The sequence below is a fragment of the Ovis canadensis genome, chromosome 12, assembly GCF_042477335.2.
Source record: "Ovis canadensis isolate MfBH-ARS-UI-01 breed Bighorn chromosome 12, ARS-UI_OviCan_v2, whole genome shotgun sequence".
Classification (NCBI taxonomy): domain Eukaryota; kingdom Metazoa; phylum Chordata; class Mammalia; order Artiodactyla; family Bovidae; genus Ovis; species Ovis canadensis.
The window spans coordinates 30,590,386-30,618,154 of record NC_091256.1 but is presented as its reverse complement, the minus strand read 5'-3'; the positions used below and the strand labels follow the sequence as shown (position 1 = coordinate 30,618,154).

The 27,769-nt window shown below is 41.5% G+C and overlaps 1 protein-coding gene across 29 annotated transcripts in view; it reads left to right on the top strand.

Annotated features, from left to right (window-relative positions):
- The window catches only part of ESRRG (estrogen related receptor gamma), a 696,316-nt gene that overhangs the window by 491,114 nt on the left and 177,433 nt on the right, over positions 1-27,769 (top strand). For all 29 annotated transcript variants that reach the window (XM_069544591.1, XM_069544604.1, XM_069544607.1 and 26 more), the window contains one exon: positions 8,264-8,679. In XM_069544591.1, coding sequence (XP_069400692.1) covers positions 8,277-8,679 — 403 coding nt within the window. In that variant the 5' untranslated portion in view covers positions 8,264-8,276. The remainder of the gene's footprint in view (positions 1-8,263; positions 8,680-27,769) is intronic.

The following is a 27,769-nucleotide window of genomic DNA, read 5'->3' as shown; positions in this document are numbered from 1 at the left end:
ATTATATTAAAGAAAAGCTCAGACAGTTAATAATGCAAAACATCATGTATGCAATTACCCAGCATTATTATGCATTTAACAGTTTTTATTGATTTGCCAGTAGCTCACTTACTGTATTTAGAGCTATAAACGAGGGATGCTCACCCCCAGATTGAAATAGGTCCAGGAAAACAAGCTAAGGATGAATTACACTACTAAGCACCTCTGCATCAGATCGAATCCTTAAATACAGAAACTGTCAACCACCATAATGAGCAACATACTGTGATACCACAGAACCGTCTCTTTCCCCATTAATAAAGTTTATCAACCAGGAAGCATCAGAAATCACCTGGCAAGACAAATGGAAGCAGTTGGGGTTTCCTATGTCCAAAATAGTACATGGAGATGGGTCTGGCTGGTATGGCGTAGTAAGATAGGGATGCTGGCACTTTCTGATCGGTACGCGTTAGAACACCCTTAGTGTTATTACTGCATTTCTCTTTACCGAAAAGGAATATAATCCGTTTCCCTTCTTTTGTTTTAGGTACATCCGCAGAAGGAGAGGCACAGGGTTTTATAGGTGTTTCTCTGCGTCCAATTGGATGGCCAACCATCCTGGTTTGTCTGGGATGGAGGGAGTCCTAGGACCTGGCATTTCAGTGACTATACCAGCATAGTTGACAGACCTAGCTTCAGAGGAAAATTGAGTAAGAAAAGATCGCTGAACTCTGATGTCCTCAAAGCAGATAGAGTTTCAACAAAGTCCTTCCTGGTCATGGTTCAGCCCTAGGTATGAAGTTATATAAGGGCTTCCCAGATGGCTCAGCAGTAAAGAATTCACCTGCAGTGTAGGAGATTCAGGAGATGTGGGTCCAATCCCTGGGTCAGGAAGATCCCCTGGAGGAGGCAGTGGCAACCCACTCCACTATTCTTGCCTGAGAAATTCCATGGGCAGAGGAGCCTGGTGGGCTGCAGTCCAAGGGGTTTCAAAGAGTCGGACTTGACTGAGCGATTGAATACCCACACACATACTCACACACAAAGTTACATTTTTGGGTGTGTTCCTTTCAACAACTCACCAGAAATGAGTTGTAGGTCTCTTTTTTTTGTCCTAAATTTCTTTGCTTGGTAAAGCCTTTGATAGGATTGGCAAAGGGTTCGGCTTAGATAGATGCTCTGATTTGTCATTTGAAGGAGCTAGCCCCTGGTTCTCATACAGCTTAGCTACATCTGTCAGTGACTCAAGCACCAGCTTTGTGAGGAGCTGTTTGGTTACTGTTGTTCTTGACCAGAGTAAATTGCAAAGAGTCTTTTATTTATTTAACCATTGTAAAATTTAATTTCAGTGACCAGCTGAATAGGAGAAAAATAAAATAGCACTGGGGCGAAATCAAAATAGAACAGTTGGAGAGTGACGTGACGTTGCTGTTCTGGAACCCGTAAAGGTTTTTACCTTGGCCTTTTCATACTGGTATTACTTGCACAGAATCTTTCAGACTAAATGCACAAGTTACTTGTTCAAACAATCAAGAACTGGCCACTACATCCTTGTGGTTCTTTTAGGCAGACGTTTCTTGCGTTAGATGGACCTCAGCGTTTATTAAAGAAGCCCTAAAATGATAACTGTGTGTGTGTGTGTGTGTGTGTGTGTGCGTGCTTACATGCGCACATGTTTTAATCTTTCTGAGCGTGTGAATCATGATGTACAGTTCTTTCTCTACAATTAATGATCTCCTTCTGTTGGGTTAACCAGGCAGACCTGCAGATATTTCTTATTAAAAGAAAAAATCCTCTGTCTTCTTTCCCCAACTAAGCCAGTGTACCTTAATGCAATGATGATATGTTAGACCCAGCAGTTGTCAAAGCAGCGTATTACTGTGATGCCATAATGACACCCTGTCTCTGTAAAGTAGTCATGTTTTCTCAAATCACACGTTGCACCGTTGATTTCTGACATGACACTTCATTCCGTTGCTTTCTCTTTCTTCAGCATCATCATTCTCTGACAATAGCAGCTGGTGCCCATTTTGTTACTAAGTGATTCACATTTTGCCACTTTACGAGAGTGCAATTAATTGAAGCAGGGAGGGAAAAAAAAAAAGCTTATTGTAAAGTGGCTGCTTGAAGTTGTAACTCAGACTCTGCCATGGGAGCTGCTGGGGTTACAGCTTTGAAGCCTGGGCCTCTGGGGTCTGCAGCCTTAGTCTTGGAGGTTTTCTTCTGAAAGCATAAAAGCAAAACCCCAAACCTATAGGCTAACAAAAGCTTCTTATTTTTTGAAAGAAAAATACTGAAATATTCAATCGGGTGATTTCAGCTGGTAGAAAATTGACCGGTTCTTAGTGATTTGTTCCCATTTTAAATAGGTAAGTGATGAGTGATAGGACTTGAGCACCCTGCTTTTCAGCCCTGAAATTCTCTGGACTCAGTGAGAGAATTAAGGATATTTTTTGGCCACCCCACACAGCAGGTAGGTTCTTAGGTCCCCAACCAGGGTGGAACCCATGCCCCCTGCATTGAAACCCATGCATTGAAAGTGGATCCTTTAGCCACGGAACCACCAGGAAAGTCACAGGTTCTGTTTTCTCTTGTTTTCTTCTTATTTGTAAACTTGCAGGTTTGCTGGCTTCATTGTTAATGCATAAAAATTTGGGAGATATATTGATAAAATGTTTGGAATCTATAATGACGATGGGTATTTTGGCACCCCACTCCAGTACGCTTGCCTGGAAAATCCCACGGACGGAGGATCCTGGTAGGCTGCAGTCCATGGGGTCACTAAGAGTCGGACACGACTGAGCAACTTCACTTTCACGCATTGGAGTAGGAAATGGCAACCCACTCCAGTGTTCTTGCCTGGAGAATCCCAGGGACGGGGAAGGCTGGTGGGCTGCCATCTATGGGGTCGCACAGAGTTGGACACGACTGAAGCGACTTAGCAGCAGTAGCAGCAGCAAGGATGACAGGGAAGAAAATAAAATGGTTGTCACCTATTTAGCTATTAAGGTGTCTGTCACTGAAATAGGTAAGTTTAAAAAAAAATCTTGCCTTTGTTTTACAATCAGGAAAGTCAAAGAAGACCTTTACACGCGTGTTGCATTGATGCACCGTATTTGAGGAGGAAAATAAAATAGCAAAGAACTCGAGTTTGGTATAAAATTCAAAAGGTGAAAGGCAGCTACTTGTTAAGAACTTCTATTTTGGTGAAAGGGTTAATAATATATAATTATATATAAGCCTAGGGAACATAGGCTTAAGTCCCTTCTGGGAAATCCAGACCACGCTGGATGCTTATACATTGCCCACAAAGTCACGGCAGTTCACTCACAATCACACATTTACCTGGATCTAGTACCAAATCAAGCTTGATAATTATATATGGGATATTAATTACAGATTATCTGGTTTTCCCCTACAACAGCAACTTTAACTGATCCTTATTTTTTTATTTTACTTACTTTCTCCTTTTACATGCACACCTATGAAAGTGAAAGTGAAGTTGCTCAGTGGTGTCCCACTCTTTGTGACCCCATGGACTAGTATAGTAGCCTACCAGGCTCCTCTCTCCATGGGATTCTCCAGGCAAGAGTACTGGAGTGGGTTGCCATTTCCTTCTCCAGGGGATCTTCCTGACCCAGGGATCGAACCCCGGTCTCCCTCATTCCAGGCAGACGCTTTAACCTCTGAGCCACCGGGGAACAACTAATTAACTTTCTAAAATTACATGTTTATATAGGCCAGCAACCAGGAAGCTTTATTTGCTTGATGACTAGTATCTAACAACAAAGATAAATTGTACTCTTGCTGCCCCTTAGGCAAGGCTGGGCGCAAAGTTCCTACGTTATTTACAAAACAGAAAACAGAAGCACTGACCTAGAGAACTTACAGTTGCCAGGGGGGAAGGATGGTGGGGAGAGATAGTTAGGGAGTTTGGGACAGACAGGTACACTCATCTAAAACGGATAATCAACAAGGACCTCCCATATAATACAAGGAACTCTGCTCAGTGTTGTGTCGAGGCCTAGATAGGAGGGACAGTTGGAAGAGAATGGATATATATATATATGTATGTATGGCTGAGTCCCTTTGCTGTCCATCCGAAACTATCACAACATTATTAATTGGCGATACTCCAATATAAAATAAAAAGTTAAAAAGAAGTTCCTATGTAGAAGCATGATCATCAGACTTTATATATAAATATATATATTATATAGTAGAACATATAGACTATAAGGGCTTTCCTGGTGGCTCAGGGGTAAAGAATCTGCCTGCCAGTGCAAGAGACTTGATTTCAATCCCTGGCCTGGGAAATCCCATGGACAGAGGAGCCTGGCGGGCTACAGCCCATGGGACCGCAGAAGAGTCAGGCACGACTTAACAACTAAGCAACAACAATATAGAATATAGGATAGAACATATCTGGGATTTACATAGAATACTGAAGACTGTATCTCAGACTGTGTTGAAAATGCTTTCTAAAGCACTAAAATGTCCCTGGCTTCTAGAAGGCTGTTACAGCCTCAAATTTTGTTTCTTATACAGAAACTAAATGTTATTCTTGACATGGTTATTTCTCTCTCGTTTATTCTCAGGGTGTACACTCAGAAAAGATTTTGAGAAAGTTACTTCTCTTTTTCCCTTGTGCCTCCCATCACTTCCCTTGAAATAATAAAAGCAACTCTACGTAGGCTTTAAAATAAATATTTCCCACATTTTCCAACACATGTTATTTCTATTCATAATTCTCAACTAAATTTAGATTTTTATTAATCCAATGTGACCTAAAATTTCTGCGTTAACAGCACAATGTGGAATCGGGCTTATTCTCTTTGGCTCCAGATAAAGCCATCATCTTGAAAATGGTTCTTTCTGACAAAAAGGTGTTCTTTTGAAATAAAGTCTTATTCACTACATTCCTCTTAGAGTTAATGTGAATTTTAGTGCCTCTAATTTTAGATTGAAGTGAAGTCTAGAATAAAACCCACCAGCTGACAATTGAATTTATAGATAGTTGTGAATATTTCAGGCTTGAATAATAGAGCTGTAGAATTTCAGAGACAGAGAGGGAGAGAATTAAGACCCACTGTAGTTTTAGGGTATAATGTAATGGTGTCTAGGAAATGTTCGGTGTAATGAGCTAAGTAGTAATTAGGAGACAACTGTGTTCTTTCTGCTTCCGTTTTGGTGTCACTGCAAATTCTGGGGAGGGTGACTCAACAGGGCAGCCCTGTCGCCAGGGCGGTGGTGGCTCCTTCAGCCACCTTTGCACTCATGGGTGAGCATGAATGTCTTAGACCCTCTCTGTGTGCCATCTCTACCTCTCCTTGCTTGGCTATTTTTTAAAAAGTCAGCAAACACATTGCAGGACTCTCTGTTGGCTTGAAGACATTTCTGCACTGGACTTTGGAGTCAGCCCTGAGTTCAAATCTCGGTTTTTCCACTTCCAAACTGTATGACTTTCAGGAAATTGTATAATGTCTGAGGGTCTGTGTCCTAAAGAGGCATACCTCCCTCACAAGACCATCTTGGGGATTAAATGAGAAAATATTTGTAAAGTGCTCAGGTCAGTGCCTGTTGCCTAGGAAGCACTTGATAAATGGCAGCTCTATTATTATTTCCACTGAGCAGAAAGTGTTCATGAAGGAAGCGCTTCACGTCTGAGAAGAAACCTGTAAAACCTACAGCACAAATCCAGCTTGTTCACTTTCATTTACAGCTGCGGTGGCCAGACTTGTGTAGGAAGAGAGATTGCACCTGTCCCAAGGCTTCCCTGACTGCGTGAACTTTGTGAATTTTCTTGATTCCATCCAGATAATTGCAAAGTTAGGGACTGAGATTTTCCAGGAAACGGCTGGCTGGAGATACCCAATTTTTCAAAGACCTTATTAACAACATGCATTTGACCCATAAACATTTGGTGACTTGGCAAATATCACTTCCATGAATAGGAGGGTGATTCCTGCCCTTGTTCCTCAGTGAAGAGTTCTGCTCATTTTAGAAGTCCATGAGAAAAAAGCTCAAAGGAAAGGAAATTGGTATAAAATTGGACAATCAAAAAAAGAGAGAAGAGGACCTGGAGAAAGTGTAATCTGTTTTATGATTAAGCGGTTCAAAGCAACTGTCCTCAGGAAAAAAGGAAAAAAAAAAAAGATGAAAAAATGGTGCCTCAGAGGCAGATGTCGAAAGAGTTAATTGTCATCGCTATGAGAAAATCAGTGCGGGAGAGAGGAAAGGGGAGCAACCGTGTTTTAGTACCCTAATAACTTCTAACTCTAGTCTAAGATCATAATGTATGTGCGAGCAGTCCAGTAATTATAAGGTAATAAGTGAAGTGGTGGGGTAAGTGCTTTAAATTAAAAGGAATTCACAGGGCTGCTGTAAGTCAGTGCCGACCCGCTTTCTTTCAAACGTTGACTTGAGGAAAAGTGCTTAGCCCAGGGTGCAAGCCTGGAGACAAGGAGAGCGATCTATTAATTACAGCGCTCATTAACAGTGACGGGACGAGGCAGCCGAGGTGGGAGGGAGCAGAAGCCTGGTTCAGGCTGGCAAGGGGGATATTTTTCCTTTCGTTCCTTCTCCAGGGAAGGACAACATGAGTGGGTGGGCGAAAGCAAGAAGGTATTTTTGTGGATTTCTCCTTCCTGTTTGTTTTCTTCACATCCTGAGCTTGCTTTCCTTGAGAAAGCAGTGCAGAACTTCCAATGGGAAATCTACTAGGTGAGGAGGCACATTCTGGTTTGTAGAGGCACTTGAGACCCCCTTCTTGGAACTGTTCAGTGAATGTTCCCTGATAGGAAAGAACCGTATTTTTCTTCGTTTGAAAGTAACAGAACAGCGGAGGAATTTGGGGAGCGGGGTGCCCAGAGGAGAGCATGAAATTTGTACAGTGATAAAATATCATTAGATTTATAGGGAAAGAGGTAATTGCATCCTTTCGGTTATCCTGTGACATACTCCCCCAAATTCCAGTGAATGACCATTACCCTGTGGGATTCCCATAAATCAGCTTTCCACTGGGAAGCAATTATCTTAGTCTCTTTCTCAGCTGTCACCTCTTTCTTCCTCTAGTGGGCTCTCAGAAGGTTCTTAGAGACTTTGCTAAAAGGGGTTTTGCACTGTGGCTAACCGGAAAGAAAATAGGACCAATTACGTCTTTTCATCTAATTACCTCTTTAGAAATTTAATCACTTATGGGTCCGACAAAGTAAGAGGGATGGACTGTTTCTTCTAAATAAGAGAGAGTTCATCAGATTAGCTGCTTCATCATATTTCCTTTTAGGAGGTATGATGTTAAAGGAGCAAAGGACGGGGGGAAAAAAGAGACCACCACAAGTCTTACTTTTTCGGGACAAAATCTGATACATCCTTACTTTCCTAAGTATAGAGTATCAGATTATAGATTCACAGGTAGACTGAAGGCTCAAATGGCTTTTAGTGATTCTTGTTGTTGACGGTGGTAGATCACACACACAAACACATACACTCGTAAACACGTGTACATATTTATTAATCGATGCCGGTAATCATTTCCCTGTTTTGTGGGCTCGAGGAAATAATCCTTAAATATTGGCGAGAATTTTATCCTTGAAATCTTCCTATATCGCTAAATGTCTAGGAAATAGAGCAGTTTAAGTAAAGAGGCAAAGTGAGTGAGGATATATTCCCTATGTGTCTTAGATCAATAAAAGACACGGTTATGCTTATGGAAGCATGCTGACAAACAGTAATTACAGAGCTGAGGAATCATCTGTTTGGTCTTGACAATAAAAGTTGGGTTCTGCTCGTAAGACAATGATTGCAACATCAGAAAATGGAAAAGTAGAGTGAGGATAAATGTAATTTTAGAAATGATACAGACCTTACAAATTACTCTTCTTCCGTGGATAAATTTAGAATCTAGAGAGTTGATTTAGATATTGACAGTGCTTCTCCAAGAGAAAGGTATTAAAATGAGAGGAAATGGATCCCTTGGAGCTTTTGTTTATGGTCTGTCTGGGCACTTTGATGTAACCCTGTCACGCCCTTATGCTGATTACCTTGTTGTAGAACAAGAGATATTGACCAGCGAATGATGTGTAGTCCCCAGCTCTTAGGCTGCACTCTGGAGGAGCCAAGTCGTTAACATATGAATTCTTGTCTTTTTTTTTTTTCTTCCTTCAATCTTCCCTTCCATTTCCTCTTGTTTTTTCACCTCCTCTTTGTCTCTACCTCTTTTGGTCTCTGTGTTTGACACTCTCTCCTTCTTTTTCTTCTCTGTTTGTATCTCCCGCCACCTCAGGCTTCTCTGCAGAATGTCAAACAAAGATCGACACATTGATTCCAGCTGTTCGTCCTTCATCAAGACGGAACCCTCCAGCCCGGCCTCCCTGACGGACAGCGTCAACCACCACAGCCCAGGTGGCTCTTCGGACGCCAGCGGGAGCTACAGTTCAACCATGAATGGCCATCAGAACGGACTTGACTCGCCACCTCTCTACCCTTCTGCTCCTATCCTAGGAGGTAGCGGGCCTGTCCGGAAACTGTATGATGACTGCTCGAGCACCATTGTTGAAGATCCCCAGACCAAGTGTGAATACATGCTCAACTCGATGCCCAAGAGACTGTGTTTAGTGTGTGGCGACATTGCGTCTGGGTACCACTATGGGGTAGCATCCTGTGAAGCCTGCAAGGCATTCTTCAAGAGGACGATTCAAGGTGAGTGAGGGTTGCACCTGGCGATACTTTTAAAAGAGCACAGCTATTATTAGAGCAGTGGGGGTCTAGATAGCAACTGAACTGATGTGTACAGGATGGTGGTGGTGGTAGTTTAGTTGCAGAGTTGTGTCCAGTGCTGGCAACCCCATCTGTTCATGGGATTTCCCCGGGCAAGAATACTGGAGTGAATTGCCATTTCCTTCTCCAGAGGTTCTTTCTGACCCAGGATCGAACCCATGTCAAAGGCATTGCAGGCTGTCTCCTGCCTTGGAGGCAAATTCTTTACTGCTGAGCCACCAGGAAAGCCCTATCTATGCCCTGAATAAATTGTGTTTTTACCTCTTCTGTTCTTCTTAGAACTAAAATAGTAAATATTTCAAACCAGTGATTTTCAAACTAGAGTATGCATCACACTCACCTGGAGGTCTTGTGAAAATGCAGATCACCCACTCCCAGAGCTTCTGATTCATTAGCTCTGCCTTGGGTAGCAGTGTGAGAATTTATATTTCTAACAGATTTTCAGATGCTGCTGCTGTTGTTGATCCAGGGACTACACTTTGAGAATCACCTCTAGAGACAAATTTAATTTTCTATGGCCTTCCTTCTTTTCCTGTGCTTAGACACACTTTCCCTACCTTTTTTAATGAGTTTATATAAAAAACTACCAAACTATACCAAATTATAAAATATGCCTCCAACGTGTATGACATACCAAAACTTTATAGATCTCCAGGTTTATAAATAGCAGTATTATTTCCCACAAAAAAAATGTAGAAACTATGGTTGAAATTTGTATGTGACCTTTAAATTAGGAATCCACAAAGACAAAACTCAGCTCCTTTTCAAAGCTATAGATAGATATATCCTTACAGAAAATTACATTTCACCTTTCTATATTCTTTGTGATACAATTTCAAGAAAATAGAGGAAGGAAAGAATCTTTGTTTATCGAGTGCCTCTAGCGCACCAGTGATTCTATTCTGCTCAGTGATTTACTAGATGTATCTTAGGGGATTCCCTGGTGGTCCAATGGTTAAGGCCTTCACGCTTTCACTGCTGAGGGCCCAGGTTAATCCCTGGTGGGGAAACCAAGAGCCCACAGGCCTTGTGTGTCCCAAACAAAACCAAACCGCAAATGTTATCTTCTTAATTAGTTATGGACACAAGTGTGTCTTCCCATGTATCAGTGGTTCTCAACTTTGCGGCCTCACTGGAGTCACCTGGAGATGTAAAAAAATACTGCTATCTGGGCTCGTACCCCCAAATTCGGAATTAATTGGCTTTGGGTGCAGCCAGGGCAAGTGGGGATTTTGAAAGCTTCCTAGTTACTGCTTCAGGTAAAACTGACGTTAAGAACCACTGCACTGTACTGTGCTGTTCTTTAACAGTGCTTCTCAAAGTGTGAGCTGATTCAGGAGTATCAGCATCATTGGGGAATTTGTTAGAACATCCCAGATGACCTCCATCAGCATCCCTGGGGGATGGACCCAGCAATATGTGCTTTGCCAAGCCCTCCAGGTGATTCTGATGCTCAGAGTTTGGAAACCACAGCTCTGTTACCATGTTGCTGCTGATTTAACGCTGGCAAGTCTCCTTTGTCATCTACTGGTCCCTTGTCGGGCATAACTGGAATCAGTTTAATAACTGTGTGACATGCTTCCTGGTTTTTAAAGCACAAAAGAGATGATGTTTGTTAAACTCTAATCCTTCTAAATGTTCCCACAAAAGGTGATTCTGAAATCATTTATGGGCACAGAGTTGTCTTCTACCCTTTCTTTTAAGAGCACGTGTGAGGGCAAGTCTCACCCAGGTGCAATGAAGACTATAGGGAGTGTCCTTAGTCGAACAGGTGGTTCCATCTCCCACTTGCTTTCGTGTTGTCTATTACGTGATTGTTTCCTTGAGTATGGCTGATGAACACACAGTTAAAGAGTTAAAGTGCACAGTTGTTCAAGAAATTGTGGCTTATATAATAGAACGGATCTTTCAGCCTCATCTTTTCATAACCTTTCATAGATTTAACTGAAGAACACAAGCCAAGTTAGTGTGAGTACGTATGAATTACCTAAATATTTGCCTAGCTGTATCTTCATATTTAATGGATCATCATTGCCATATTTTATTAGCATTTTCTTACGAAAATCCTTCATCCATTGGATCTTTATTTCCTTTATTCTCATCTGTGAGCTGAAGGCATTAAGACCTACCTCAAGGAATGCTTCTGGATAAAATGAAATGCAAAATCACTTGTAAAGTGAGTAAGTAAAAACAATGATGGTCTGTATGCAAAACTTCCTCTCACTTTGGGGCATTTGAACATAGTTCTTCAGCCTTCTTGCTGTTGTTGCTTAGTTGGTAAGTATTGTCTGACTCTTTTGCGACCCCATGGACTATAGCTCGCCAGGCTCTTCTGTCCGTGGGATTTCCCAGGCAAGAAGACTGGTGTGGGTTGCTATTTCCTTCCCCAGGGGATTTCCCTGACCCAGGGAGAGAACTTGCATCTCCTACATTGGCAGGCAAGTTCTTTACCACTGAGCCACCAGGGAGGCCCTTCAGCCTACCTTTGTGCTGTGCTGAGACGCTCAGTCATGTCTGACTCTTTGCAACGCTAAGGACTGTAGCCTGACTGGCTCCTCCGTCCAGGGGGTTCTCCTGGCAAGAATACTGGAGTTGGGTGCCATTTCCTCCTGCAGGAGATCTTCCTGACCCACTCCTCTTTCATTTCTCCTGTATTGGCAGGTGGATTCTTCACTACTTGTGCCATCTCAGCCTACTTACTAGATTGCAACACTTGAGAAGGAAAACACTTCAAATCTGGGGGTTCTTAGCAGCCATTGCCCCACAATATTAGAATACAGACGCTGCAGAGCATCTCAAATCTAAACTGTTAGTAATCTGATTTTGTTAACTCCGTTTACACAACTCGGGGTCTAACTGTTGACTCAGGGTCAACAAAGATTGACTCAGAATCTACTGTGGGCCTGGCAGTGTATTGGTTTGAGTTTCAGCTTAGCCATGTTTTATGAAAGCTTGGTTCCCAGAGGTTTGTGGATTGAGGTAAATTCCTCCTATAAATGTCTCTAACCTTGAGGGAATATCAGAGATTTTTGGTTAGGGGGCAGGATTAAACAACTTGGTCTTCAGTATGTATTTCCAGTATGTTGTCCTAAAGATAGGACCACTTTGTGCAAACATTTCCTGACAGTTGTTTAAAAACAAAGAAAGAAATTCTATTGCTGAGCTGTTAATAGCCATGCAGTAGTTACTTACCAGAGATCCTTGGAATAGAGCAATTGGAATTCTGCTGCTGCTGCTTCCTTAGATGCTGAAATGCTACCAAAAGCTTCCCAGGGCGAAGCACAGGGTGGTTCTTGGCATTGATGTGTTAGTGCTCAGTTATAGTCCATATTGGAAAGAGCAACTTCCAAGGATTTTGAGCAGGAGACAGACATGTCACTGTCCAGATTAGACTCTGGACTTGCCCACCTGGCTGTGCTTGTAGCTGGCAGCTGGGAGGCACTGCAGCTACCCTGCTATCCTGCTAGCTACATCAGCGGGCGTCACGCCGTGGTGCTTACTTAGCCCCAAAAAAGCAGTGAGGCAAATAAAGGGATTAAATTGTGAAAGTGTAATGTAATAATTAGAGTGGTAATTGTAAGGGAGATTGGAACAGGCCCTCCTTTCTGAGGCCAACGAGTGATAGCAATGCAACTGGGAAGATGTTGAAAGTGGCCCGAATCTGTTGCAACATCACAGATGCTCATTCTGATGTGGAAAGGACCATAACATCCATTCTCATGTCTTCAGTCAGCGTTGGAGCCAAACTCTGCTTGACAGATAGTAGTCTCTGCCTTTCCCTCCCTTGAACCTCTCCTGGAGAATAAGAAATGATTACGCAACTTCCCTTAAGAACAAGTCTTTCTGCAGTCTCACAACCCATACAGGCAAGGCACTATGTAAGTGTGGCTTCCTGGTTCAGCACGCTCTCATTGATTTGACTAAGGGATGTATATATTCAAAGCCTTAGTCACAGGGAATATTGCCACTTTAGAATTTTTATTTCTTGTTATAATAATTTAAGATTGGCTACCCAATATGTAATACATTTTAAAAGTTGAGCAACATGCTTAAATTTAGAGCCAAAAGGACAAATATCTGGAGCACATCTTAAGAAAAGTAATGAGACTTGTTCTTGTCAAAGCTGAATGTGGTTATTCTGGTTGTGAGAGGCAATTAATCATAGATTTCAGTGAAAGTCAAACAGAAAGGCACATTTTCCACCAGAAAGGCATATTTTATTTATTGGCTGGTCAAGTTATCATTGGGAAACTATTGAATTAGGTCAGCACTTAGGTAAAAGTCAGAAGTTTTGGAAGGTTTTAGTTGGTTTTATCTTTTTTCTTTTCTGCTGAATAAAAAACTTTTTAGAGGCTTTTGACAGTTCTTTTATCACACAGCATTACAATGGCAGCATTGTCATTTTCTAAGCATGTTCATTTTTGTGTGTGATATCATTTTTCTGATTATTTTCTAATTCTACCTTTGGCCTTGATGCATAAATGAGTGAAAATTTTTGTGTATGTGTGGGTTTTTTTTTTTTTTTGTATCATTAAGAGTTTTCCCTGGACTCTTGTTAAGGAGATAAGAGAAGGAAAATAGCTTTATATCCCCAAAACTCAATATATATTTCATTATTTAATTTATAAAACACTAACCCCCAGAAGTTTTTATTTCTATATAAAAATATGTATTATATTACATATATTATATATTATGTTTACTAGGTATATGGTTACTACTACTACTAAGTCACTTCAGTCGTGTCTGACTCTGTGCGACCCCATAGACGGCAGCCCACCAGGCTTCCCCGTTCCTGGGATTCTCCAGGCAAGAACACTGGAGTGGGTTGCCATTTCCTTCTCTAATGCATGAAAGTGAAAAGTGAAAGTGAAGTCGCTCAGTCATGTCCGACTTTAGCGACCCCATGGACTGCAGTCTACCAGGCTCCTCCGTCCATGGGATTTTCCAGGCAAAAGTACTGGAGTGGGGTGCCGTTGCGTTCTCCGGATATATGGTTAATATAACCACTTTCAACCATTTATTCTTATGCTGGAAATATGACATCCACCCTTTTAAAAAGAAATTTTATATTTAAAAAGTAGGGGGTAATTTTTTTTAAAGATATTCCTTTTCAAATGGGTTTTGAATTCATGTAAAACCAGGTTCAAGTCTTAGCCACTTACCTGCTGAGAGGCCGCAACTTCTCTGTGCCTCCCTTTCACAGGTGGTAAGGGTTAAATGAGCGACTGTCAAAGTGCCTGACCCACAGTAAGTGCTCAATAAATGATTGACTTTGGTTGATATTGACAGTGTGACTACGATACCAAAGCCCTGGGCAGGCAAATACTCTAGGCCAAAGAGGTGTCTTTGATGGTAAACTAGAAGGACCTGCAACCTTCTCAGCTCACAGCTCCCCACCCTTTCATTCTGATAATAAACCCTCTTTTCCTGTTACCATTCCTCACAATAGCACTGCTTTAGACTAGGAGGCGTTTTGGTGGGCTGACTGGAAATTGGATTGTTATTATATAGTTTTTTGGTGATCTTTTTTTTTTTCCCCCCTATGGATGGAAAACTAGGTAAATCAGAAAGGGAGCCTGAGTCTTGTAACTTAAAATATCCCAGTTAAGCTTTAAATATGAAATTTAGTAAATAAAAAGAACAGAATATCTTTGCTGCATGAGATATAGGAGTGACCGTCGTGAGAACCAAGTCCACTGCGGATATCCATGGGCTCTGAGATGGGAGTACAGTGGGCACCCATATACTGTGTGAATGTTTATAAATCAAGATTATAAACTGGTAAGGGGTTTCTTTGTGGCTCAGTCAGTAAAGAATCCACCTGCAGTGCAGAAGACTGCCTGCATCCCTGAGTCAGGAAGATCCCCTGGAGAAGGAACTGGCAACCCAACTCCAGTATTCTTGCCTGGGAAATCCCTTGGATAGAGGAGCCTGGGGGGCTACAGTCCACAAGATCACAAGAGTCAGACACGGACTGAAACAACTAAACCACCACCACCAAGTCAAATATGTTCTGTTCTCAGAGCAAATATGCCATCATAATGGCCTGAGAGGCCAGCGTGGCATTTTAAATTCTTAGATTCAGGCGTTTTGTATCAGGAAGAAGCGGTGGAATGAGAGCCGGCGTTCCCTGCAGCAGGCCCGTTTCCCTCCCTTCAGCCGTGCCTCACATCCTGTCTGGTATATCAGCATACTCCCGCCCCCGTGTCTGAGGCCCACCCACCCCTTCCTAACAGCTGCACCTTGATCATGCATGGGCTGTGTAATGTGCACACAGGAGTGAGGTCCAGGCCAAGCCACCTTCCAGAGGCGGGACCCAGGGGAGAGATTCACGCAGGCCTTGGAATGGACCTTGTGGAGGTTTATCCCAGGAATTAGGGAGTCCCAGGTATACAGTCCTTCTCCAGGGGATCTTCCCAACCCAGGGACTGAACCCGGGTCTCCCACATTGCAGGCAGACGCTTTAACCTCTGAGCCACCAGGGAAGCCCATGGTATACAGGTGGAGAAGGCAATGGCAACCCACTCCAGTGTTCTTGCCTGGAGAATCCCAGGGACGGGGGAGCCTGGTGGGCTGCCATCTATGGGGTCGCACAGAGTCAGACACGACTGAAGCGACTTAGCAGCAGCAGCAGCAGGTCTACAGGTATACAGGGAGTGGGCCTGGTAGTGGTTGTCTTCTTTGGCTGTGGAAGGGCTCCCACCTTGATGCTTTCTAAAGCCTGGGGCCTTCAGGTGGGGGCCCTCCTAGTCAGAGTCTAAAGGTGACACTGATAAGAGCCTTGAATCCCACCTTAAACACAGGGCTTTAAAGAGGAGGAATTTGCCTGCAAGGCATCTGCTAAAGGTGTCTGGGCACAGCCTATGCAAATGCTATTCTTTTCCATCCTGAATTGCTGACTCCTTCCTGAAGCTGCCTAGTTCTAGAGGCTCTTTCCTGGAGGTAGCATTTTCTTTGCCTTCCTGTGCTATTTTAGTCTTAGAATAGAATATTTGCAGCACTGGAGGAAATAACTTACAAATTGAGTGTCTGTATATCATATGAACCTTCCCGTGGAAAATAATCAGGGATTATCTGTTTAACTCGAACAGCATTTAGAGAAAAGAATTTCCTCTGTCTGTAAATGGCAGCTTTAAAACTAGTATGTTTTAAAATTAAAATCCAAAATAATATAGAAATATCTAAACCATCCTGATGAACCTCAGTGATTATTAGTTTGTTTGCACTGTTAAATATGGAGCTAATATTTTCAAAAGAAATATTTTCTAAACCTCAGTTTGCTTTAACTCAGAGCTTGTCCTTGTTATGTTTAATTGCCTTTTCCCACTTTTCCTTGCCTTTGATGCCAGTGTGGTCTGATTTTTTGAAATGCATGAATGTGGCCAGGTTATCAATGAGAAGAATGAGAAGTAATCTTTCTCCTGTTATTTTAATTGTTAGGTTCAGTGTTTTTAATAGTAAAATTCAGTATCAGAGACTTTCTCCATGGATAGAGAATGTTAAGTGAATAGATGTTTTAGGAAACAGTGCAATTTATAGTTTACTCTGTCTCAGTTTTGACTTAGTGGGCCCACTTCCCAGGGTAAGTGAGTGGTGATTCTTTTTTCATGGGTTGTTCTGTCTTTTAGAAATTGGCATAAATTGTCATCACTTCTGAGGTTGTTGAAGAGCTAAAGGCAACAAAATTCTTCTATAAAGGACCAGATAATAAAACAGATAGTAAATATCTTAGGTCATGTATACTATTCAGATTTTGCTTTGTTTTACTTTTTAAGCTGTTTAAGAATATAAAAACCAATCTGAGCTTGGAGTCACAAAAACAGACCTAAGGCTGTATTTGAAAGCTGGCCATGGTTTAGGTAAACACCCTCATTTCATGGGCAATATTGATTACCAAAATTTTCATTTCAGAGGACTTTTGCTTGCATGTTATTTATTTAAATTGAAATCAAGTTCTCTACCATGATCTTTTTAGTCTTTTATTTCAGTTTTCAGAATTTTTTTCCCCCAGGAATCAGAATTTTCCAGCCTCTTTTCACTGCTCCCGATGACATATACATGTATATATCAGCCAGCTAGTCAGAAAACGGAGTCAATGTAAATGAAAATAAAGTAGCATTTAGAGTAACTGACAAAAAGTTGGATCTTGGTTGTATAGAATAAGAGTGTTTATTTTCAGAGAATAAATTGCATAGTTGGTCTTTGATCAAGGAAAGGAAAACAGAAGAAAATGTAATGAGCCTCACTGTTTTTTTGTCCTTCAGATGTTAGGAGCTCACATTTGCAACACCAGCGTCTCTGGTGTCATTTACATGTTTATTAAGCACATTGCATTACGTTAATGTATTTTGGAAGTCATTTAAAATCAACATATTATTTTAACCTCCTGAAAGGGTGTATTTTCCAGTTGGGTGACGGTAGATAAGAACCCATCTCACGTAAGAAGTTTGTGCTGGTGGCATTCAAGGAGAAAAGGAGTTTGCAATGAAACTTTTTAATGCCATGGTAAAAAAGTCCAACTGTGGTTCACTGTCAAATTAGTGAGATTGGATAATAGTCAATTTAGGCTGACAAAATTCACTTTCCTAAGCAGTATATCTGCAAAATGGATGACCCCTCTTTTACTGTCTATGTTATGTCACAGTGGTTGAGAAGTTACAGCATGTATTTTATGACTCTCTGGTAAATTACATTATGTTTATTTTTATTTATTAAAAAAGACACTTTGTAGTAGTAATATCACTAATCTTAAAAGTGTAACAGTTACGATAAATAAAAGTACAAACTTGTTAGTAACTTTTTAAACTTCTATTTTCATACTTTAACTTCCTAATATATCTATAATAATAATATATTCTTCATTGATTCTACTGTGATATGGCCTACATGATATAATCAGAAAAATAAGAATGTTATTCTGGATTATCTTTACATGTGCATTTAAGGGGCTGTGCTCTTCCTCTCTTGAATTTTTGTAAACTTTATTTTCTTGAATAAAACCCTCTGTACTCAGAAAATAAAATCCATTTCCCCTGGTTCACCTGAGCTTGAGTCCTCAGAAGTAATAATAGCAGTCAGGAAGGAGAGGAGCTCCTTGGTGCTGCATGTGGGTGGAGCTGGCGCGACCCTGGTGCCCTCTGTGGTTCCAGTGTCCTGACCCACCTGTGCCTTCCATTTTCACCTGTCCCTGACTCAGTTACTTTCTTATGGGAGAGGAAGCACATGCATTCCCATTTCTTCCAGGGAATTTGTTGGTGAGTAATCCTCTTTCCCTGGGCTTCCTTGGTGGCTCAGTGGTAAAGAACTCACCTGCCAATGCAGGAGACCTGGGTTTGATCCCTGGGTCAGGAAGATCCCCTGGAGAAGGAAATAGCAACCCGCTCCAGTACTCTAGGCTGAAAAATCCCATGGACAGAGGAACCTGGCAGGCTGCAATCCATGGGGTGGCAAAGAGTTGGATACCAGCAACTAAACAACAAAAGACAATCCTGCCCTGTCCCAGCCTACATGGTCAAATTTACTGCCTCTGCCAGCACTCCACACAAGTCACTGGTGAGAAGAAAGTTTGTGCTGTTTACATGAAGTCTAAAGGATTTCATGGATCAGTTCTACTTAATTCTTTTAAAAATCTCACTTACTTTCCTGTTTGTTAACCAGGTGGATTTTTGCATCTGTGGTGGGCCTCCTTAGGTAATGGGGTGTGGCTGATACTTTGCAGATCATTGGATTTGCACTCAAGTCTAGTATTATCTGCTGACTGTTTTGATGAGGAGGCTAGAGGCTGTTCTTTGATGACAAGATAAACTCCCAAGCAAAGATATCAATACTTGTCTTAACATAGCTTTCATTCTTTCCTCCAGGTTTTCCCTTACTCAGAACCAAACCCTGACAAATAGGGCTGTTTCCTTCACAGAACAACTGGCCCTCATCTATAGAGCATCCTATTAAATGCTTGAGGACAAGTAATAGGAATGGTACATTGTACTTTATACTTTCCAAAATGCACGTTTTAACATATATTAAAGTAATTACATGATAAGACCCTTTTTCCCATAAATTCAGAATTGGTTCTGACTAAATCCAGTTGTTGTTTAGTTGGTAAGTCACGTCCAAGTCTCTTACGACTCCATGGACTATATAGCCCGCCAGGCTCCTCTGTCCATGGGATTCTCCAGGCAAGAATACTGGAGTGGGTTGCCATTTCCTCCTCCAGAGGATCTTCCCAACCCAGGGCTTGAACCTGAGTCACTTGCATTAGCAGGCAGATTACCACTGAACCCCTGGGGAAGGCCTAAATCTAGTTAGTGTTAGCCTCTCAGCCGTGACTGACCCCTTGCGACCTCACAGACTGTGGCCCCCCACCGAAGCGTCTCTGTCCATGAGGTTTCCCAGGCAAGAATATAGGAGTGAGTAGCCATTCCCTTCTTCAGGGGAATCTTCCTGACCCAGGGATCAAACCTGGATCTTCCACATTGCAGGCAGATTCTTTACAGTCTGAGCTATCAGGGAAAATCCAGTTAGGGTACATTAAAATGTTCATCCTTAGGGCAGGAAAGGAAACAGCAACGCAACAAAAAAGTGTGATGAGAGTTCTGTTTTCTGAAATTCCTATTGATGTGAATGTGCGTCACTTTTTTGGTATTTAGTTGCAGCAGTCTGTGTCTCAGTATGATTTGAATCTGATGATTTGTTACTTGTGAGAATTCAGGTTCTGGAAACAGTGAGGCAGGTTGTGAGGAATGACAGGGTCAGTGGCATGGGTCAGAATTTTTTTTTTCTTTACTGGTAAAGCCCAAGGCAATTGTTCATTTTTCTGATCTATTACTTGATAAAGTTAGATAACATCTTAGAAGTGATAACGTATACACAGGGCATTAATTAGCTTTCTCTTTGAAGTTGCTTGAAGTTGTTAGGATTCAACAGTGTTAAAGCCTGGTCACTGGTATCCTGTTACACCATTTCAGAATTTTACATGAAATTAAAATTAGGTAATGGATGTTGGCGAAGTATTCTGATGTATACCAAAAGTAGATATAAGTTTCTATTTAAAATAAATGATGTTCCAATATATTTTTAATTTATTTCTTTTTGTGGTAAAAAGCATAACATAAGATGTACATAACATAGTATCAAATTTAAAGTTTTCCATCTTAACCATTTTTAAGAATACATTACCCTAGTGTGAACTGTATGCACATTGTTGTACAACAGATAGCCAACATGATCTCATCTTGCAAAAATGAAACTCTATACCAATTAAGTAGCAACTCCCCATTTTTCCTCCCCCCAACCCCTGGTGATCACCATTTTACTTTCTGTTTCTATGAGGTTAACTACTTTAGTACCCCCTATAGGCAGAATCATGTAATATTTATCTTTTTGTGACTGGTCTGTTTCACTTAGCATACCACCCTCCAGCATTATCCATGCTGTAGTGTATATCAGGATTTCCTTTTTAAATTTTATTTATTTAAAAAAAAATTTATTTATTTGACTCAGTCGGGTCTTATGCAGCATGCAGGATATTCACTGAGGCATGAGGGATGTTTCCTTGCACTTCCGTGTGGGCTTGTGACTCTGAGCACATGGGTCCAGTAGTTGTGGTGCAGGGTTAGTCTCCCCTCCCCACTCCCACCCCAACATGTGGGATCTTAGTTCCCTGACCAGGGACTGAACCCACATCCCCTACGTTGGAAGGCGGATTCTTAACCACTGGACTGCCAGGGAAGTCCTGTTGTTGTTTAGGCGCTGAGTAATATTCTATTCTATTTATGCACCACATTTTCTTCTTCTATTCATTCATCAGTGGACCTTAGGTTATTTCTGCCTCTTGGTTATTGCCCATAATGATGTAATAAACATGGTTGTACAAATATCTCTTCGGGATCTTGCTTTCAGTTTTTTAGGTAAAATATCCAGAGGCAGGGTAGCGCGATCATATGGTAGCTCTATTTATAGTTTTTGGGGAGCCTCCATAGTGTTTTCCGTAGATGCTGCACCATTCTGCACTCTCACCACAGTGCACAAGTGTTCTAGTTTCTCTGTATCCTCTACAACACTTGTTCTTTTCTTTTTTCTTTTTAGTACCATCCTCATGAGTGTAAGGTGAATGTTTAAACATTTTTAGGTGTTTCAGATGCTTCCCAAATTGAAAGTTCGTTTTTGAAGTTTCTCTTTTAGCTACCAAAGCCTATCCATAAATAATTACGTATGTGGACAATGTAAACAGCTGACTTCACCCTCTCAAATTGTATGCAATGCCTTTATACCAGTAATATATGAAGTTTTTGTTAATTTTTCATAATAATAATATATTCATTCTTAAAATTTGCCACACATTATTCTAAGTGTTTTACATTAATTATCTTGTTTCATCCTTCCATCATTCCATTAGAGTAGATACTACCATTATAATATCACTATATTATTTATAGATGGGGAACATCTATAAAGTTTACCACCAGGCACAGAGAAAGAATTATCCAAACACACTGGGGTCTCAATCTGAATTCAGAGCCCCAGCTGTTAACCCCCTTATTAATCTGCCTTGTATATTTTAAAATCTTTTCAAGCATGGAATAATTCTAGACTGAATTTTTCTTAAGAGATTTTAGTTCATGGGTAAAATTTTCCGTGAAGTTGTTAAAATACAATAAAAATGGGGAATTAAGAATATTTTCCGTTATGATTAGATGTTAAAGGTTTGTGAAAGAAGGCAGTCAGAAGTAAGTCTTAAGAATATCTAATTTTTTATCATTCATCTTCCCAAATCCCCTAAGGATGAAGTTTGAGAGTCCAAGTCTTCAGTACCGCCGCATCAGTTTCCTGTGTTGGTTCCCTGAACTTTATCTGCTGACAGTCATTTTGCCGCTAGATTTTTAGTTGCTGGTCTTAGATGGATCCTAAAAATGTACACTTACCACTGATAACACTTCCCAGACTGTTTCTTTCTTGAGTTCAGGAGAAAAGAGGCTTATTTCTCCTCCTGTCTTGATGGAAGGATAACTGTGCACTTACTAAACTTGGTGACCACAACAGAAGGCAGGTCAGAATCCATTTTTTTTTCTTATGATGAGTGCTAGTCAGAAGGGATTTTTTAAAAAAGTGATTATATGAATGCATCTGTATGTTTATAGGAAACAGTTATATTCTTTGGAATTAACTCTGGTTTTATTTTGGTTTGAAAAAAATTTTTTAAAAAGTCATATTTTTATGTGCTTTTTTTTTTTTTTAAAAAAAGGGCATCCCTGAGTAATCCTACAGAGAACAGAATTTAGTACAAGAAAATATGGATTAATTTAGAATTTAGAGCTTAAGTTCTGAATGCTTTAGAGTGAATCTGAAAGCATATCCCAAGTCTCTATTCTGACATTCATTTTTTTTTAATTGCATACTATTATCATAGTTTCCATTTGGGGAAGATCAGAGGCAAGCACAAGAATCTTCAAAGGAACAAATACAGACCAAGATTTTGTCTTTGATTACACCTTTTCCTTTTTTCTCTTGCGTCCAGAGCATCTTCACCGCTTCCTTGTGTCTGGAATACCCTCTCTGTCTCCAGAGTCCTCAGACTATGTTTTAGGTGGATAACAATATCAAATTTTGTAAATCTTTAAAGCAAAAGCCCTCCAACTCATCCTGCCACCTATTAATCTCAGATATTACCAATTTACAGAGACTACTTTGAACTTAACTTGTAAGAAGCTACTTTACAGGGTCCTAAGCCCCGCCCTCCCCCAAAAAAGAAATAATGGGTAACAGATTGTAAAGTATTTCTTATCCTTTCAGCCTTCTGTCCATACGTTTTGGACCCTAGATCAGCAAAACCAAGGCCCTGGGGGCCAAATCCACTTTGTTAAAGAAAGTCTATGGGAACAGAGCCACGCCCATTCTTGTATTGTCTGTGTCTGCTACAGGAGGCACACCAGACTCTGAAGGACCTGCAAAGCTGAGCTCTTTACTATCTGACCCTTTAATAAAAAGCTTGCAGACCCCAGCTGTTTCTAAAGGAGTGGGAATTGTGTGTTCCCTGAAAGAGGCTTGGGACTGTCCTTCCCCTGCGTCATCATCCAACAGGAAGCCCCGCACTCTCCCCTGTCAGCTTTCCTCTGTACTCTTCCTCTGCGTGTGTGTGTTAGTCGGTCAGTCGTGTCTGACTGTTTGTGACCCCATGGATGATAGCCCACTAGGCTCCTCTGTCCCTAGAATTCTGCAGGCAAGAATACTGGAGTGAGTTGCCATTTCCTTCTCCAGGGGATCTTCCTGAATCAGGGATCCAACCTGGGTCTCCATCACAGGCAGATTCTTTACTGTCTGAGCTACCAGGGAAGAAATGACAAGCCCTTTGCTGCAGACCCTGTCCGAGCAGACAGTCTAACTGCCTAGGTTTTCATTCCAAAAGAGAGTCTTCAGGCTCAGACACTGCACAGTCCCAGCTCTCCTGCTTCTCCTCTCGGCTTCTCTGTTTTACTGGAATCCATCTGGCAGCCTTGTCTACACCCCCAACCCCTAGGACAATAAGTCATTACTTCCTTTTGGACATTGCCTTATGCATCTCCTAATGTGCCAGTTGGTTTAACAGACCTACTATGCTCCTATCTTTTGGTTTCCTAGCACCACCCAGGAGGAATTCTCTGCCTAGCATCTCCTCAGTTCAGTTCAGTTGCTCAGTCATGTTCAACTCTGTGACCCATGGACTACAGCACACCAGGCTTCCCTATCCACCAACTCTCAGAGCTTGCTCAAACTCACATCCATTGAGTCAGTGATGCCATCCACCCATCTCATCCTCTGTTGTCCCCTTCTCCTCCGGCCTTCAATCTTTCCCAACATCAGGGACTTTTCTAATAAGCCAGTTCTTTGCATCAGGTGACCAAAGTATTGGAGCTTCAGCTTCAGCATCAGTCCTTCTAATGGATGATCAGGACTGATTTCCTTTAGGGTGGACTGGTTTGATTTCCTTGCAGTCCAAGGGACTCTCAAGAGTTTTATCCAATACCACAGTTCAAAAGCATCAGTTCTTCAGTGCTCAGCTGTCTTTATAATCCAACTCTCACATCCATACATGACTACTGGAAAAACCATAGCCTTGACTAGATGGACCTTTGTTGGCAAAGGAATGTCTCTGCTTTTTAATATGCTGTCTAGGTTGGTCATTGCTTTTCTTCCAGGGAGCAAACGTCTTTTAATTTCATGGCTACAGTCACCATCTGCAGTGATTTTGGAGCCCAAGAAAATAAAGTCTGTCACCATTTCCATTGTTTCCCCATCTATTTGCCATGAAGTGATGGGATCTCCTCACTTCTGTGCTAAGGACCAGCACCTGGGTTCTTCTCAAGTCCCCCTTAGCCCTTTTCCTGCATCCTAGTCCCTCTCTTGAGCATCATTACACTGTTATGATGGTTGATAATCGAGGTTTACTGTGTCAGGTCTTCTGCTTGGTCCATTCAAAATACATGATCTCATTTGATTTTCACAGCAGTCCCTGAAGGTATCTGTTGCTGGGTCCCATGACCACTTCGTTTACAAAGACAGTAAGTTCAGATTTAAACGTTTTCCCTAACTCAGACAGGAACTGATAGAACTGAAATTTGAACCCGTTTGACTCTGGTGTCTTAGCTTGGAATCTCTGTTACACTACCTTCTACAGCTTAAATTTAGATCAGTTCCCATCACTTGTGTCAAGCAGGATGACCCCAAATCCGTATCAGCTCTGGAAAACATAGTTCTATACTTGCTGAATATGTGAACTTGATCTGGGAGGAAGAATCTAATTCCAGTGTCTCTTTTGAGTTCTGGGCACACTGATAGCATTTCAGAACAAAGCCCTTAGGTTCAGTATTAGGAAGGGATATGCTTGCTTTGGGAAGTACCCTGGGGGCTCAAATGGTAAAGAATTTGCCTGTAGTGCAGGGGACCCAGGTTCAGTTCTTGGTGAGGAAGATCTCCTGGAGAAGGCAATGGCTACCCACTCCAGTAGTTTTGCCTGGCGGGCTACAGTCTATGGGGTGGCATAGAGTTGGATACTATTGAGTGACTAACACACACATGCTTGCTTTTACTTGTTTAAGGTAGAAGGAAGATCTCGAGATTGGTATGAAGTCCAATTCCTATGAGTCATTTGTTTTCGTCACATAGGATATGGTCCTGATGCCTCCACACTTGACAGATGGACTTTCTGTACCACTGTGTAACCACCGCTGCAATGGAAACTCTATCCAAATAGAGTGGATGCATTAGACTTAATTAGCATTTCTTCCGTTCCCCAAGAATATTTTGTTAGCAAACTATTGTTTGGCTTGTTTGTTTGTTTTTAGTTGTATGTTTTAAAGGAGACACAGGCAGACTCATATCAAGGTTTAAAATTTGTAGGTGGGTGGAGAAAGAGCACATAAAAGTTGGGGTTGGATACTGAATGCCCCCAGTTTGGGGAATTATGCTTAACTCAGATCTAACACCTTTCTGGTGGCATTGGTCATTTTTGAGCTCCTTTACGAAGACTCTGTGACACGATCCCCATACCATAGGAACATAAAGACAGAGATGCAATAGGCACACGTCACATAGGGGATATTCTCTACACTGCAAAAGAACAGTTGCCCTTTCCAAGAAGATGTCATATCAAAGCTAAAAACATTAAGTTTCTGCATACCTTTGATGAGAGATATTTGTATTCCCCATCCTTTTCATCAGTCAGTCTTTTTGACTGTATACTGTTACTCCCCTTTAGATGCATTTCAGAGCACACCCCGCTGATTATGGAGAATAGTTTCTTTCCTATCACGAGCAATCCCCATGATTCGGGGATCTTGAAAATGTGTGTTTGCAATCTGACACCTGTTGCTTTGGTGACATGGTTTGTTTGGTTTCCGTGGACTTAAACTGGTCACAAACCATAGTGGTACAGAGACGAGTTGAGGGATTTCTTTCTGAGGTGTTGAGAGATTCCATTCTCCAAAAGCAACCGTATCCTCTCCACAGCTGCCCACGTGCCACAAGTCTGACAATAGCAAGATGATGCCAGGATCCACCCTATCCTGCTGCTCCCAGTAGGCATCAAAATTTCCTTTCCCACCAGCAACAATAGCAACAACAGCAGCCACACAAAACAGTCTCTTCGAAGATAAGAATTTTGTTTTTCATTTCTGTTCTAAGCAACACTCAATTATGACACTCAATTCATGTCTTTAAGGATTAAAATCAGGCAACATTGCATCACAGTGGAGAGGAGAGATGTTGGATCCAGAGTGCCCGAGTTTTAATTGTGGCTCTGGCCCTTGGTAGCTATGTGTTCCTAGCCTTGTTTGCCCTTCTCTCTGTCTTAATTCTCTCATCTGTGAAATGAGGGTTCATAGATGTAACGTAAAGAACATGGAAGAGTTCTCAGCACTCTTAGCATTTGTTTGTATGTGAGTTTTAATAGGTGCATTGAAAGAACATTGGACTGGATATCAGGAATTTGAGGTTTGCAAATTAACTGCAATTAACTAGCCCTTTCCCTGGTAGCTCAGCTGGTAAAGAATCTGCCTGCAGTGCAGGAGACCCTGGTTCAATTCCTGGGTTGGGAAGATCCTCTGGAGAAGGGATAGGCTACTCACTCCAGTATTCTTGGGCTTCCCCGGTGGCTCAACTGGTAAAGAATCCTTCTGCAGTTTGGGAGACCTGGGTTCGATCCCTGGATTGGGAAGATCCCCTGGAGAAGGGAAAGGCTACCCACTCCAGTATTCTGGCCTGGAGAATTCTATGAACTGTGTAGTTCATGGCTCACAAAGGGTCAGACATGACTGAGCGACTTTCACTATCTTTGTAAAGAGGGTTGAGTGATCATAAACAAGTCAGTACACATTTACCTTTCTCTGGTCTACATAAAACCAAGAGCCTGAACCCACTGGACTTTAGGATTTGTACAAAATCTAATAACCTAGAAATCTGTGTTGCTTTATGCCAAATGATATATTACTGGTGGGTTGTTACCAGTTGTATTCTGTCTCATTAACTGTACTTGGTATATTTTTATGAATAATTTGGAGCTAAGCATTAGCATGAAGGAATGAGAGATAGCATTAGGAGAAATCAAGTTGATAGATAATAAAATGTTCCACTGGGGACCCAGAGGAATAAGTCTCTGCCCTCAAGGAATGGACAGTTGTGTGGTTGGGACAGAAGGTGGACAATTCACTAGATACTTGTAATGAAGTGTATTGAATATTGAGAGAAATGTTCGCTTGAAGATAAGTGGGAGATGAGCTATTCACACCATAAGGACTGCTGGACGCCAGTCTTGTGGGCCCTTGGGAGAGCTTTGTTGAAAAACTGATAGAAGAAGCACATCTGGAACCAGCAGGAAAGACAATGCTGCTTTCTAGGAACTGGGAGGGACTCAGTCTAGGTGGTAGACAAGGGGGTGGGTTTGGGATAGGAGTAGGAATTGGCCTGAGACTGTGGCCAGAGATAAGTCTGGGTGAGATTTTGAAGAGCTTCGCAAATGTTTTGCCCTCGATTATAATCAGATTACATCCAGTGATGGCATTTTACGAGCTCCAGGGAAGTGACAGGAAATGTTCAGGAGAAGTGGTGGTTGGCATCTTAGAAATTCACTTCATAGACAATTTGATGCTTTAATAAATGACTTGAATTATTGCACTCTTCCTCTCCTCCTGGTATCTGTAAAATAAAGCTATGTACACAGGAGTTGTTGGCAAGACAAAATCCTCTTTCCAGTTCTCTGGGTGAATGGTGTATTCATTCTCCCAGGCTTGCATAAATCTGTGGAAGGTGGTTTTTATACTGTTCCCGAATTCCAGAGTTAGGTCTCTGAGTGAAAGTAGTTCAGAATTCATGGACTCTTACAGTGTCTCTTCCCTTTCTTCTCAGAAGGGAGAGCAGAACTCTATGATTTTAGTATGTATATTTCATGTAATGCTTACGCTGTTACAAAGCAGATATGATTCTTCCTCTTTTGTACTTTAGCGAACTGAGAGTAATGAAAGTACAGTGATCGGTTCAAGTT